Genomic DNA, 15964 nt, shown 5'->3' with positions numbered 1-15964 from the left:
TTTAATATATATTTTAATATATTTTTAATATATTTTAATATATATTTAATTTTTTAAATATATATTCTAGCGCATATTTAGCGATATCATTATGAAAAATTATATTATATTTTTTTTAAACAAGAACATGATAATAAGTATATCTATAAAGATATACTCACATGAAAGACATTAGTATGTATCTTTCATAGAGCTTCACCTTGTTATATATTCAAATAATTCAGAAAAAAATCAGATAATATATAGATAATATATACTTACAAAAAATACAAACACATACTTTGTTACACTTCCAATTTGTAAAAATGAGTGGGGTATTGAAAAAAATTTGACTTGTACTTTTCTCTCGGTAGCCTCGTGTATCATGCAAAATATCTATATTTTATGAGGCACAAAATAAATGATCCTTGTACTTAACAATTAAAAGCAAGGTATTATACCATTTTGAATGCATGATACAGGAGGCTTTTTTCTGTATCTGTAAATAGATATTCCCCATTCAGGGAAGGAACTGGTTAAAAAAAGTTAACATCTTTTACAAAAATATTTTCTATGAATTATGATTATGTAAGTAAAGAATTAATCATGTGTAATCTCTAATCTGCTATGATTTGTAAATAAAATGTACTATTCTGTGATGTTCACACATTTTACTTCTTTCACATTAAATATATGCTATGGAAATTGTTTTGGACAATTCAATCAAATACATTTTGTTGATACAAAATAATTTATTAAATAATTCTAAAACAGAAAATACATAACAGTTGTATATGTTTGCATAAACAATTGCATTTACTAGCTGACAGCAAACAATTGAAGTCTTACATATTATACATATACATATATTTCAGTCATTTTAAATGATATCTCTTAGTCGCTGGGAGAAATGTGAATTATATATATGGAATATTGATTGAGCTCTGATTGATTAAATCAAGTTCCCGTCTCCTGTACTTAAAACATACAAGCGTTTAATTATTTAATAGGCCAATAAAAAGAAAACTCTCATATAACGGTAAAAATAGACTATAACGATAAAAATCACTAACAATCATAACATATTCAAACAGTGAATAAAAATTTAACTGATATGTAATGACTAGTACTTTATACTTCAGATGCAAGAGACGAGAATCTGCACGTTCCACTGATTTATCGTGCAAGTATGATAAGTTATTTAGAATGTGGACAATATGTCATTTAGAATAATAAAATATTTTTTTTTTATTATTATAAATGGATTTTTCTTAAGATCTATAAAAATTATATTTAATTGTTTATCCGTAGATATATTTTTCTTCAAAACTATTATTATGATGATCAATCTTCTTTTTTACAAATTTTTTACTTCAGTTTAAACAAATATGTATCAAGAAAGCCCTATTCTATTACGAATGATTACTGTTGTACACAGATAATTGCACTCTTACATCTGTCCCTACAAGGATTGAATTCAATTTGTAGTCTTTAATTCTTTCAATTAAATGCTGATCAAAATATTCATAATTCATCATGAGATGCTTCAAAAATAGTAACTTTTAATCTTTCAATCAGCAATATTAAACTTTGTAAAACGTCAGTTTCATCCACAGTCAGTTTAAGATTATCCAAATTTTGATAAAAGTATAAGAGATTATCTATAACAGGTAGAAGCAAAAGCTTAATGTTTTTAAATTCAGTTTTACAAACAGGAGATATCGTGATCATGCTGTCTGAAACTACTTCGAGAAAATCATTATTTTCTATGCTGAATTGGCTAGTTAGCTTCTCATTGAAGCACTTTATCATTAAGTTGCTTAGTAGCTTGCAGTAATCGTGTCTCAATAATCTTTGTTCGAAATCTGTAATAGCATATTCCCTTGTTTTTTGCTGACGCTGTTCAATATCATAGATCTCTTGTAGATTTTGTCTTTCAATTATTAGATCATTAATTAGTTTTATTGCTTTCATTTGTATCTGTAATTGATCATCGTATAGAATTTTTCCAAATAATTGCAAACCACCATGATCAATCCAAGCTTTCTGAGCAGCAGGAAACTGGCGTATTAAGGCACTTAGAGCATAGAGACATCTGGATTTTACTTCAATTTTACTATTCGTAGATAAAACGTGCAATACTTTTTGAATAAAATCATTTTCTAATGCCTTAGCTTGCACTTTTGGGTTTGATTGCGCAGCTGCTCCCAAAAGGCGTAATGCTTCCAATTTTATTTCATTATTAGTTCCATTGAGACATGGTGATATGATCTTAGTTAGCCTGAAGTAAAAAAGAACAAAAATGTTAATAAATTTCTTTCGTAAAAAAAATATCTATCTTTGTTTATTATGCTTACCCATCCATATCTGAAAATATTTTAGCATTGTCAATTTGATGAAGAAGATATTCTAAATTGTTCAAAAGATCCAAAACTTCTTCAATCTCTATGCTGGTTAATGTTCCTGTAGTGACACTACTTTTATAGGATTGGAATTTCTGGAAAAATCTCTTTAATAATTCAGAATCACTTGTAACATTGAGTTTTAGAGCATTAAGTTCCTCTTTCAAAGTTTCGTAAAAACGTTTAAAATGCTTCTCACTTTTTGGCTTAGTTTCTCCATCCTAGAATAAAAAAAGAAAAAAAAATTACAGTAGATGTTATCAAATTTTTATAAAATTTATTAATTTAAAACTATAATAATAAAAGCTAGCTATATAATTGATGAGATGACATATTAAATAATGATGTAATATATTAAAAAAATAATTAATACAGAAGAAAAATGATTAAATATTAAATATTAATAATAAGAAATAGTTACATTCATATTGGATACATTTTCTTCTTCCTGTTTAAGTTTTTTCAATCTTGCTTTCAATTCATCAATAGGGAATTTTAAAATTTCAGAATCTTTCTTTATTTTCACAGGATCCACTTCTTCATTTTCCAGCACTGACTTATCAGGATGTAAAGTCAGTGACTTGGAATTTGATCGGTTTGTATTTTCATCATCTTCTTTTACTTCCTCTGTATCGTCCATTAATTTAGCCTCTGTCACTCCAGTTGCAAAATTATGTCTTACATGAAGTCCTTTGGGGATAGGAGTTCCTATATGTACAATAAATATATAAATCTTTATTATACTTGATTAAAAAATCACTTTTATTAATCAATATTTACATTTATGATATTTAATTAATTGAAAAATTCAAATTCTATACTTTCATAATTCATATTAAATTGCAATTATGTGATAAAATTAATTTTATTCATGAAGATATAAACCGTTTAAATTTTGACAATATCAAGTTCCATGAAAATTATAAAAAAAAGCAATTATTTTAATACAATTCGAGACGATTTAAATATTTCAAGGCTGCTTATAATTGCACCATGTAATCAAATCTAAGTGTACATCACTGGAAACACTTGATCTGCAACCACTGAGTTTACACTACTTTTTAATATACTCCACAAAATCCGAGTAATTTCCGCCAAAAAATTCTACATCTTATACAACATGCCTCATTCTTTAGAAACTGTGCTGGAAGTCGCATTTTCGCGGAATACCGCGAAAAAATCACGCGACGGATTTGACTGACGTGGTGTTGGAAGAAGAGACGGATTCGGTTGACGTAAAGTAGTCCCACATTGCATGGTCATATATGACCCAACGAAACTTACCCTTCTTCACCGTTTGCCACTCGTGCGTCGCTACGAAGGCGCTGTCATTTTTTTCAGCACCACCGAAAATCGCGAATGACAGATAAATCAGCAGAATGTACGTATCGGCACGCATTCTTCTAACAAGCTCGTATCCGTAGCGTAGTACGTGTAGGATTTTTCTCGAAAGTCCACGCGGGCGAATCTTTACGGAAGCGCACGTGTCCCGCGGCCGTCTATCATCGGCTGTCAAATAAAATGCAATGTCAAATTTTCAGAACTCTATTCTGCGACATTTATCACGGGACTGGAACGTTATTCACGTGTTGCGTCCGTTATTTATTGCGTCAATGTGGACCAATGTGCCGACAGTAGTTAGGTGCGTTCGCCACCAGAGCCAACTTGAACCAATAGGCGATAGGACGATGCTGCCACGCTTGTCATTTGAAAATTCTGTCGTATATATTCGCGAGATAATTCCTATTATAAATTAATTTTGTAATTACTATACGATTCTCATATATTTCAGAGATTATTTATTTAGTTTATTTTATGTATGTGAAATTTTTAGCGTGTAATAAATATATAATGAATCAATTCATATGCTTATGTATAAAATATTAGCACGATAAAATTATATGTGTGTATAATCATAATTTCGTATTCTTTAGATTAAATATAAAATCAAAATTTTGTTGATCACAAGAATGTATATATCCCCTACATCAAACAATAATACAGTACCTTTTTGCTATATCTTAATATAATATCCAAATACACACATGCTAACTTTCTGTAAACCATAATAAGTAATTCGAAAAATTTATTATTCTTATCATCATATTTTATACAATCGTTCCTTGGAAGATGCAAAGTTTACACAGATGGTAAATCATCTAATACAAAAGATGATCAAGTACGATCAAGATATTTGCAACTCTATTCTGCGACATTTATCACGGGACTGGAACGTTATTCACGTGTTGCGTCCGTTATTTATTGCGTCAATGTGGACCAATGTGCCGACAGTAGTTAGGTGCGTTCGCCACCAGAGCCAACTTGAACCAATAGGCGATAGGACGATGCTGCCACGCTTGTCATTTGAAAATTCTGTCGTATATATTCGCGAGATAATTCCTATTATAAATTAATTTTGTAATTACTATACGATTCTCATATATTTCAGAGATTATTTATTTAGTTTATTTTATGTATGTGAAATTTTTAGCGTGTAATAAATATATAATGAATCAATTCATATGCTTATGTATAAAATATTAGCACGATAAAATTATATGTGTGTATAATCATAATTTCGTATTCTTTAGATTAAATATAAAATCAAAATTTTGTTGATCACAAGAATGTATATATCCCCTACATCAAACAATAATACAGTACCTTTTTGCTATATCTTAATATAATATCCAAATACACACATGCTAACTTTCTGTAAACCATAATAAGTAATTCGAAAAATTTATTATTCTTATCATCATATTTTATACAATCGTTCTTCCTTGGAAGATACAAAGTTTACACAGATGGTAAATCATCTAATACAAAAGATGATCAAGTACGATCAAGATATTTGCGTGGAAAAAGAAATCAAAAATTTTCGACGGAAATTTTGTTAGGGATTTTTAAAATGCGTCGCCCTTGATGTCTCTAACAGAAAAGCCACCAATGCCGCGCGTCGCGTTGGACCAATCAGCGCGCGGAACGTACTCTGGGCGCGCAAGGTCGCGAGTACGCGAAACTCATTTACTACGCGCTCGTCCGGCGACCGGCACGTGCGGCGACCTTTCCCTCGCGCAGTAACACAGTAACCGTTGCGCACACGCGGCGTCACTCTTAGCTTCTCCATCACCGTGTACGGTACGCACACGTCCCTCGAGCACATCACGTTGACGAGAATCCGTTAATATCAAGATCGATCGTCATGGCAGAGGAGTATTTATACGGTAAATATAATCGGCTGCGGTGCCACGATCACCGTCCGCCCGTTATTTAGCGTCTCACGGGGATACTTACGTACCGTCGGCCATTCGAGAACGAGGGGGATGCGCTTGGCCGAGACGCCGGCTGGGCATTCGGCCATTGCGACCAATCGACCCCCATTGTCTCCAACGAACCGGCATAGACGGCGAAAATAATATCGCGATCGCCATCGTCGACGATGGCATTCCCCGGCGCGACACGTGTACACGATTGTGATTTGTGTGTTCAGGAATCACCCTCGAGGGACCGAATGCGAGCGAGGTATGGGACCCGGAGCACAAGAACGACGACTCGGACAGCGCGGCTCAGCACATCGGCGCTGATCAAAAGCTCATTATAAAGATGGTAAGTACGATGTCGTCGACTTTTATGACAAAATGAGATCGTCTTCGTCTCGTCGCAGCCGCTACCTCTCGTTCGCGATTTTTTCCTCATCGACGAGGAGAGATAGCGCGCAATACGATGTTATGTCTATCTCCGTCCCATCGTATCCTTACCGCACGTAAGATAAGTGTGCTTTTATCAAATTACATCGACTACAACTACGTTCAGTTTCGGTGCGTATGTAACGCGGTCCTCTCCGTTTAACCGCACCAGAGGCGCAATTTCGATCGCGTCACATTTTCAGGAATACCTATCTATCTACTTCTAATTTTTTCCTCGCAACCTCGTCATCGTCTCGGATGAAAGTTTGCGCGCGAAACTTTAATCGCTATGTCGCAACGCGGACGTGTTTTCCCTCTCGTTCTAACTAAAAACTTTTATACCGAGGATATAAATCGAGATGAAACGGTCATGACGTATCAAGTTTTTTTTTCTTCGGTTCCGGATATTTCTTTACATTCAAGACATTTAACATTGCTTATTTTTAGCACACGTCCTTCGATTAAGTGCAAGCATTTTTGTTCTCTCTTTTTTTTTTTTTTTTTCTACCAACGATGTACTTCCGTTTGTGGCGTTGTGAATGCAGTCGAATCGTCTTCCATGCGTAAAACGAAGGCGTCGACTAATTTCGGAGGTCTTTCTGACTAGCACTGTGAAAGTTTGATGCTTGGCGCCATTTTTCAATAACGGCTTCGCCCTTCCCCCATTTTACTATGGGTTAGAGCTCTATTATATTGGAATAAAGATTATAACGGAAATTTTTTATGAATAGATGAATTTCAGAGGACACGTATCTGATATATATACACGTATCTAGTATAATTTAATCAATTGATCGCGATCTGTAGGTTGAACTGTAGAATTCTGTAGCGTACCGGTTACCGCGTGGCATCACAAAATAAATAATAAATATTTAAATGCTTATCGTTAACGAGTAATTTTGTAAGAATTATATGCTGTTCTTATATTATTATTTAATTTTTAATTAAATTTTTGATAAGTAAGAACCACATCAGAACATCTTTTATTCATATCATCAGTATTTTTTTGCTGTTTTTATTATTAAACATTAAATTCAAAATCAACTTTATGAAAACATTTGAACTCATTTTTTAAAAATTCTTTTGTTTATTCTCTTACTTGTATGGATGATTATATATAATTATTTTTTTAAAGCCAATATATTTTCTAACCTAGAAGGGGCTAGTCACCTTGAATTAATTGTTCAAAGAAAATAAAAATATTTTAGATAAAATTTATTTATAATTTTTACATTTTTTTATTTAAATAAACCACGTTAATAACTTCTTTTAATTGTCTCATATTAAAATTGTGGATCTCATGGATAACAATCGTATCTAAAATATTTTAACGTCATTGCACATTATTGTATACATCTAATTTTACTCACATAATTGTTATTATATAAATTTTGCAGGCTCTGTTGGGACCAGAGGCCAAGCCTGGTGAGCTCAATGTGCTGCAGGTAGAGGCAATGGGTTTGAAGGGACCCATCAAAACGCCAATTGCCTTGCTGGAAATGGGAAAAACAGCGCAGATTATTCTTGATCTCAGTTTCCCAGATCCTCCTGTTACGTTTACGTTGGTTAAGGGCAGTGGGCCTGTTCACATAGTAGGACACAATCTCCTTGGTAAGTACATAATCTTTGCATAAATATATCTATGACTTAGTAAATTTAAAACTAATCTTGAAAAGTCTTATTGATAAATTGTGGCCACACACACATTTTATGGTGTCATATTTTATTTTATTACACTTATTATAACTCATATACACAGTTTTGTATTGCACACAACTCAAAACAAAATGCTATACATGATATGCATCTTTTAATAACTTTAATTAAAAATTGCACATTATATTTTGTTTATACATGTTTATATTTATAAAGCTATATTTAAAAAAAGGCGATATGAATAAAATTGGACGCCTCCTCAAGTAATACATTTCGAAAACACATAAAAAAAAATAAATTTGTAAGATAGTCGGAAAAGAAGAAAAAAAGATATTTTTATTTTAATGGTATTTATAGCAAATATTTTATAGCAAAATTTTATAATGTGTACAATTTATACTCATTGCTCTTCATTAATGTATGCAATTTAATATTTATTTTGCATATATATTATATACAAAATACTTTATTTTGTATATATTCAACATTTTTGAAGAAAGATCAAATCTGAAATAAATCTTATTATTACACATGTATATATATATGTATCAAAACATAAACATTTTTAATTCTGAAATGACAATTATAAACATAACTAAATTTGATTTAATGTAATGTAATGATAATATTTTCTCTCTTTGTCTCTCTAAAAAAATGTACAAGTTTAATTATTATTAAACATTCTCTTAATAAATTATGAAATGTTTTGATTATAGAATATTTATAAAATATTTGTTATTTATTCTAGACACATTCCATTAGAACAGCTAAAATAAAACAGATAATAAATATTCTTTAATAATAATAATATTTATTTATAATTTATATACATCTTCATCTTCAGGATCCTACAAGAAATATAAAATGCAATCATGCAATAAATTGTACAAGCAAACAAAATCATATTTTGTTAAACTTCTATAATAAGATTCAAAAATTTAATATTGTAAACCAATTTATTAAAATTTTGAAATAAATATGGGGAGGCCTCACATATATATTCATGCATTTTTATTTAGCAAGTTTCGCGAAAATTAACATCAAACTTTATCGTACTTTATAATCAAAATTCCATTATATTAATAATATTTGTGAGTTTTTCTGAAAATATATTTTGCTTTTATTATTTAATTAATGCATATGATAATATGTAATAATTCTTGATTTTTAAATAGAAATTATAATTCAAATGCACTTTGCAATAGTGGAAAAAAAGGAAGCATGATTAAAGAATAAAAGCAACTCCTTGCAAAATATGATTTATTTTACAAAAATAAAACGAACATGGAATGAGAACACAGATATAATAGATCAAAGATACATTCATGACTTTTTACAAGTGGATCACTTCCACTTTTTCGAATTCTTTAAATTGTAATTCCTCTTAAAAATATGATAAAGTCAAGTGAAATTTAAAGTATTTTTAGTGCAATGATGTCGTATTTTTTAGAAGACACATTAATTATAACGCAGTGTATATTTTTTTTTAATCTTAATGTTCTATTTGTCTACATCTTCATCCGTTTAATGCCGTTTTTTTTATCCTCTGCTAAAAGCTTTCGTTTCTTTTGCGGTGCCTGAAATTGATATTTCTAATACATATAATTTGAAATATTGCTATTAATTTTTAGCAATATACAAACTAAAGATCACGAGATGCATTATTAGATTCTCTACAGTAAATTATAATTTAACACTATATGTAATATTTAAACGTATCTTGTGCATTTAAAATATTTGTCATGTTTTTAGAAATGCATTCTGTATAAATTTCTGCTATTAATGAATTTAATGTAATATCTATATGCCTCACCCATAATTTTCTTTATATAATATTATTTACGTAAACATGCATTTTGGCTAAATTTATCACAATAAAGTTTGGCTAAATTTATCACAATAAAGTTTGTTACCTAGAATACATATTTATATTCTCGATAACTTTTTTTATAATATATATAATATAATAATTCACATCCAATATACACATACCTTTTCATCATCCTCATCATCAATGTTTTCTTCCTCCATCTCATCATCTATATCGTCAAACTCTTCAATATGCGCACCTGAAATGAAAGCTAATAAATGTAAAGCTAACAAAAAAAGATGAAGATGACGGAAGAAACTATTTGGAAAACAAATATATGTTGTTTAATGTTGTTAATCATGTGCTGTATATCATGCGTTACAATGTGTATGCTGTATATATATATATATATATATATATACAGCATACACATTGTAACGCATGATATACAGCACATGATTAACAACATTAAACAACATATATTTGTTTTCCAAATAGTTTCTTCCGTCATCTTCATCTTTTTTTGTTAGCTTTACATTTATTAGCTTTCATTTCAGGTGCGCATATTGAAGAGTTTGACGATATAGATGATGAGATGGAGGAAGAAAACATTGATGATGAGGATGATGAAAAGGTATGTGTATATTGGATGTGAATTATTATATTATATATATTATAAAAAAAGTTATCGAGAATATAAATATGTATTCTAGGTAACAAACTTTATTGTGATAAATTTAGCCAAACTTTATTGTGATAAATTTAGCCAAAATGCATGTTTACGTAAATAATATTATATAAAGAAAATTATGGGTGAGGCATATAGATATTACATTAAATTCATTAATAGCAGAAATTTATACAGAATGCATTTCTAAAAACATGACAAATATTTTAAATGCACAAGATACGTTTAAATATTACATATAGTGTTAAATTATAATTTACTGTAGAGAATCTAATAATGCATCTCGTGATCTTTAGTTTGTATATTGCTAAAAATTAATAGCAATATTTCAAATTATATGTATTAGAAATATCAATTTCAGGCACCGCAAAAGAAACGAAAGCTTTTAGCAGAGGATAAAAAAAACGGCATTAAACGGATGAAGATGTAGACAAATAGAACATTAAGATTAAAAAAAAATATACACTGCGTTATAATTAATGTGTCTTCTAAAAAATACGACATCATTGCACTAAAAATACTTTAAATTTCACTTGACTTTATCATATTTTTAAGAGGAATTACAATTTAAAGAATTCGAAAAAGTGGAAGTGATCCACTTGTAAAAAGTCATGAATGTATCTTTGATCTATTATATCTGTGTTCTCATTCCATGTTCGTTTTATTTTTGTAAAATAAATCATATTTTGCAAGGAGTTGCTTTTATTCTTTAATCATGCTTCCTTTTTTTCCACTATTGCAAAGTGCATTTGAATTATAATTTCTATTTAAAAATCAAGAATTATTACATATTATCATATGCATTAATTAAATAATAAAAGCAAAATATATTTTCAGAAAAACTCACAAATATTATTAATATAATGGAATTTTGATTATAAAGTACGATAAAGTTTGATGTTAATTTTCGCGAAACTTGCTAAATAAAAATGCATGAATATATATGTGAGGCCTCCCCATATTTATTTCAAAATTTTAATAAATTGGTTTACAATATTAAATTTTTGAATCTTATTATAGAAGTTTAACAAAATATGATTTTGTTTGCTTGTACAATTTATTGCATGATTGCATTTTATATTTCTTGTAGGATCCTGAAGATGAAGATGATGAAGATGATGAACCTAAGAAGAAGAATGCCAAATTAACAACTGCGGCCAAATATAAAAATCAGGCTAACAAAAATAAGAAAAAATAAGCACGAGCCTTAATGTTATGAAAATAAAACTCTTAAGTTAGGATATTAAACATAAGTCCATCATTAATATCATCCGCGTTTGTGCGAATCTAGTATCATTTCATCAGATTATTATACAACAAGCGTTGCCTTCCATCTTTCTAAAACACAACTGGACCAACAAAATATAAAAATGAAGTAACTATGGCGCATATAATTTCAAAATGATTGAATCATATTTTCCTAATTTATGAAAAGTTATGATTGCTTGCATTTATTATCAAAAGAGGAGTATTGGCTCAAAATATTTACGTCATTTTTTCATACTTCTGTAAGAAAAGCAAAGGTTATTATAATATATAACTTCAGTTGTATAACATATTTTTTAGATGCTTCTTACCAGATACTTTTGCAGGATGATATATATCTAGAATTTAATTTTTAAAAAGAAAAACGTTTTTATGGCAAGATTTTTATAAGGATAATTTGTCTGTCTTCAAGAAGTACCTTCTAATTGGAATAATTGCAACATTTAAAATTGTTTATTGAAATTATTTTTTTATAAAGTTTTATACAAATGATAATATAGAGGGGACTTCTAAAGACAAGGGTACTACAGGTTTTTTTTCTAAATTATTGCTTGACATATTAATCTGATTTATATATATTAATCACTAGACATCATTTTAACAATTTTATATAATTTTAATATAAAGCAATGTTTAAATAATCTTTGGCCCAGTTGTTGTTACACTGTAAAATTTATGGAAAGCACAAGAGAGGGAATTCACATACAGCAAAGTATTTTGTATTTTCTGTTTTCTTTGAGCCATGTTCATATCGTGCGATACACTTTCAGAGATATAAAAAATAAATTTTAACATATTCATTTAAACATGATTTTTGTCAATAGTTCCATGTAAAAAAACTATGAAAAAGATAAGGCTCCAATATAATTTATTATTTTCACGTGTGCAAGGTGGAGAAAGGATTATTAATCATTCATAATTCCACAACTTTACTTGTGTCTCTACAGATATCAGCATATAAAAAGGAAACATATACATATGTCATCTCCACATTCATTCCATTTGATAAAAGATAATAGAAATGGGGGTTACAGGTGTACTAGGTAAAAAGAAATGCTCTTACATCAATGTCATATGCAATTAAAGCATATGTGACGCGTGTATAAAACACGTATGTGCGATTGATAAGTAGTATGTGTGTGTGTACACCTATTTTGTACATATACGATACAATAAAAAATTTCACAACTTTTAAGATCCGTATTGCTTGGGTGAAAATTTTCATTTGAGTATAACCTGTTCTCTAGAAAGAAATTTTTGATGCGAATTTTCTATATTATATATATCCTAAAGAAAAAAATTTTCTTTATTTCTGAAATGTAAAGCATGTTAAACAAAAAAAAATTATCTTAGAAATTTATTTCAGCATAATGAATATGAAAAGCAATATTCACGATTACATTCAAGATTCGTTGTGACGTTTTTAACGTTTTTTATTTGTCTAATTTTATCTAATGTCTAATGTATGTCTCTCATTAACCATGTATCTGACAAGTAACTTTTGCATATAAGCATTATTTCTAGAGAATCAGTGCAACATGTCAAGTTCTTTTATTTATAGCTTTATACATGAAGGAAGAACATTCTTTTAATATACATATCTTTGAGTTTTAAATAGATTTATTCACAAAAGCAGTCTGAAAAAATTATAACTTTTGGATATTTAATTAAAGTATGTTAAACACACACAAAGTGTGATGTATATATAATCAATAAAATAATATAACAAATAGAAGATTATCACAAATAGACATGTTACAGATTAGCCTTTGGAGTTATATATTGTGATATGCAGAATATTAGCTTGAATAAATGTCCTACTAATATTATAGAGAACAAAGTTCTTCAAAATATTGCAGAATGTGACATAAATGATGATGAAGTAGTAACTTTACAGCAACAAGTATGTTATATTTTACATGGTTATAAGTAATTGATGATTTATATACCGAACCCATATATGTTTATTCGTAGATTTGGTATTTATATAAATGAATAAGATGTTGGTAAATTTTTATATTTTAAACATTTACAACTCTGGATAATGAGTCTATTATTTCTCATATCATTAACAATGTAACAATATTGTCAATAATTATGATCTTAATTTTATTTGCATCAAGATAACAGAATTGAATAAAACTATTGTAAATTTAGAAGATGCTATACAAATAAAAGATACACAATTAGAAAACACACATCGAGAGAAAGGAAGATTATTGGCAGAACTAAAGAAGCAACAAAGATGTAATAGAAACCTTAAACGTAAGACTCGATCATTATTAATATTTTGCAAAGTATACGTATATTAATTTAGAGCATTGTTAGTATCATTTCTGATTAAGTTATTTACCATAATATAAATAAAATCTTTGCATATGTTCATCCAAATTTATGCACAATTTGGGTATTTATCAGGAATAACTCTAGAAGCCGTTATTCAATAGATATGTATAAAGTGTTGTTTTAAAGCAGTATATTAATTATTTTTATTGTAGAACAGTTAGATGATGAGAGATTTTTTTATCAAAGGGAGAAAGACCACTTCATTGAAGAAATGCAACGGTATAGGACTAAACATTCTGGTAACATGTCAAAGTTTCAGCAACAACAGCATAAGGAACTAGAACAAACGGAAAATAAGCGACTCAAAGAGGAATTGGCGAATAAAAATGAAGTTATATATAACACATGTATAAAGTTTCTTCGTATGAAACATGCCAAGGATACATTAAGATATAAATTGGATCAGCTTTTACACGAGCATCTACTAGTAATAGCAGAAATGATGGAAAAGTTAGATGAAGCGAGAAAAGAACTTAACTTGATTGTGTCAGAGAAATTTCAGGAACCATTGCCCCTCAATAAAGCTAAATTTTTACAAGTAAACAATAATAATAAATATATATTACCTATATATATATATATATATATATTGTTTTGTTAATCCAATAACTTTTGAATTAGACCACTTATATTATACATTATATGTGAATTGTTAGGTTGTGCAAAGAAATAATAGATTGATGTATGAAAATGCGACATTAAAGGTACAAATTCATCAACTTACACAAAACATAGAAAAGTTAAAAAGTCAGATGCAAAGACCGAAAAAGATTAATATAGATGCTAAGATTATTGAGAAATTATCGACACAAAATAGTACAAGGTATGTTATGAGAGAAATATATACGGAAACTATATTCAAAAAAATACTTAATTTTATTATAAATAGAGCATTGTGCAAATTATCGCACACATACACATACTCATATATATTCAATATTAAATCGCATATTTAAATCTAATAATTTAGTTTACATAGATATATATGTATACAATATAACAATATTGGTGTTTATATATTTTTTTATTAATTTATTTTTTCTCATGTTTTAGGTCAACTCTAATCAACAAAACGGAAAAAATCGCTTTACTCTCTAAATTATCTCAACCTATCGATTATTTTGAAGACGCAAAGGTAATGTCACAACTGCATTACATTGATACGCGAAATGTTGAAAATTACGATTTTAAAAAATTTCAGACCGAACGCGCTCAAAGTGCACCGGGAATTGTAGAAACATCCGCAAATTCTCAACAGAATAGATAGCTCTTCGAAATAAACAATATGTGTTGAATTACATTTTTCGTCACATTAATCGATCAAAAGTGACAGGAGACAGCTGATAGGAGATGAGAGATAAAGATAAAAAAAATTAGCTTTACTTTGTTGCTAATATTTTACTCCCTCGTTGATATAAAAGATCTCCTTCTTCATCTGATATCACGCAAGATAATGTCGACGAGCTCTTTTTTATCGACCGATTGAATATTAGAAAAAATATAGAGGGCGATTACAGTCACTCTTTTTGATTTCAAAATCACTTGCTTCCCGCTTTCCTTGTGCAACACACATGGAATCATCGCTCTCATCTTTTTGCATCATAGGAGTTTCAACGCGTATATTTCCCTTCATCTTAATTTCTCAAAAAGGTCAGTAGCTTGAATTTATTTTCTACGATTTTGTGCCAATCAAAAATTAAAAATTTCAAAGGCTGATTATGTATCGTTGCGCTATTCCGTCTACGCGATGTGCATGATATTATTAGCATTTTCTGTTCATATTAATGCAATTATAAAAGCTATTATACGAACTGAAAGAACATAGAGGAATTGATGACCAATACTATTTCGTATAAGCCGATCTGCCTCTTTTTCTCCTCTTCTCCGATAAAAGGTATCGACAAAATGCAGAAGGGACGTCAATCGGACGATAAATTCGTGGGCGTTGAACTATCCTATATCAGATCGCGACGGCGCGATTAAAATGATAAAAAAAGACACGGTGTTCAATGACGCATTTAGATTTTTGGCGCTTTGGATTACTTTATGCGCAAGCCACATTCATATTCATCATATACAGAAATATAATCTCTATTTTTAATTTTTAAACAAATTATTTTTACTTTTA

General features: G+C 29.3%; 3 protein-coding genes and 1 long non-coding RNA gene across 7 annotated transcripts; 2 read left to right on the top strand and 2 right to left on the bottom strand.

Moving 5' to 3' along the window:
- Window positions 1-711: 711 nt before the first annotated feature.
- LOC115242641 (nucleotide exchange factor SIL1) lies at window positions 712-3998 on the bottom strand. Its single transcript, XM_029819082.1, has 4 exons — window positions 3666-3998; window positions 2803-3089; window positions 2337-2602; window positions 712-2260 (listed from the first exon to the last, which is right to left on the bottom strand). The coding sequence occupies exons 1-4, from the start codon at window positions 3778-3780 to the stop codon at window positions 1504-1506; spliced, it is 1425 nt and encodes a 474-aa protein (XP_029674942.1). The 5' UTR covers window positions 3781-3998; the 3' UTR covers window positions 712-1503.
- A 1423-nt stretch (window positions 3999-5421) lies between these two features.
- Window positions 5422-12681, top strand: LOC115242626 (nucleoplasmin-like protein). Of its 4 annotated transcripts, none has more exons than XM_029819056.1 (5): window positions 5422-5608; window positions 5875-5990; window positions 7468-7681; window positions 10082-10170; window positions 10586-10919. In XM_029819056.1, exons 1-5 carry the CDS (start codon window positions 5587-5589, stop codon window positions 10652-10654), a joined length of 510 nt encoding a protein of 169 aa, XP_029674916.1. In that variant the 5' UTR covers window positions 5422-5586; the 3' UTR covers window positions 10655-10919. The 4 variants fall into 4 exon arrangements, with proteins under 4 accessions (XP_029674916.1, XP_029674914.1, XP_029674917.1 ...); XM_029819054.1 differs by lacking the exon at window positions 10586-10919 and adding an exon at window positions 11315-12681 and having other exon boundaries at window positions 5423-5608; XM_029819057.1 differs by having other exon boundaries at window positions 5429-5608; window positions 10094-10170; window positions 10586-10918.
- LOC115242628 lies at window positions 8970-9827 on the bottom strand. Its single transcript, XR_003885083.1, has 2 exons — window positions 9719-9827; window positions 8970-9303 (listed from the first exon to the last, which is right to left on the bottom strand). It is a non-coding gene; the product is annotated as an uncharacterized LOC115242628 (long non-coding RNA).
- Window positions 12682-13001: 320 nt separating the features above from the next.
- LOC115242627 (rho-associated protein kinase 1-like) lies at window positions 13002-15657 on the top strand. The gene is made up of 5 exons (XM_029819058.1): window positions 13002-13393; window positions 13614-13755; window positions 13989-14374; window positions 14493-14659; window positions 14890-15657. Exons 1-5 carry the CDS (start codon window positions 13280-13282, stop codon window positions 15101-15103), a joined length of 1023 nt encoding a protein of 340 aa, XP_029674918.1. The 5' UTR covers window positions 13002-13279; the 3' UTR covers window positions 15104-15657.
- The last annotated feature ends 307 nt before the right edge of the window (window positions 15658-15964 follow it).

Source organism: Formica exsecta, unplaced genomic scaffold, assembly GCF_003651465.1.
Source record: "Formica exsecta isolate Colony F162 unplaced genomic scaffold, ASM365146v1 scaffold614, whole genome shotgun sequence".
Classification (NCBI taxonomy): Eukaryota; Metazoa; Arthropoda; class Insecta; order Hymenoptera; family Formicidae; genus Formica; species Formica exsecta.
The sequence above is the reverse complement of the archived record's forward strand: the minus strand, read 5'-3'. Positions and strand labels throughout refer to the sequence as shown.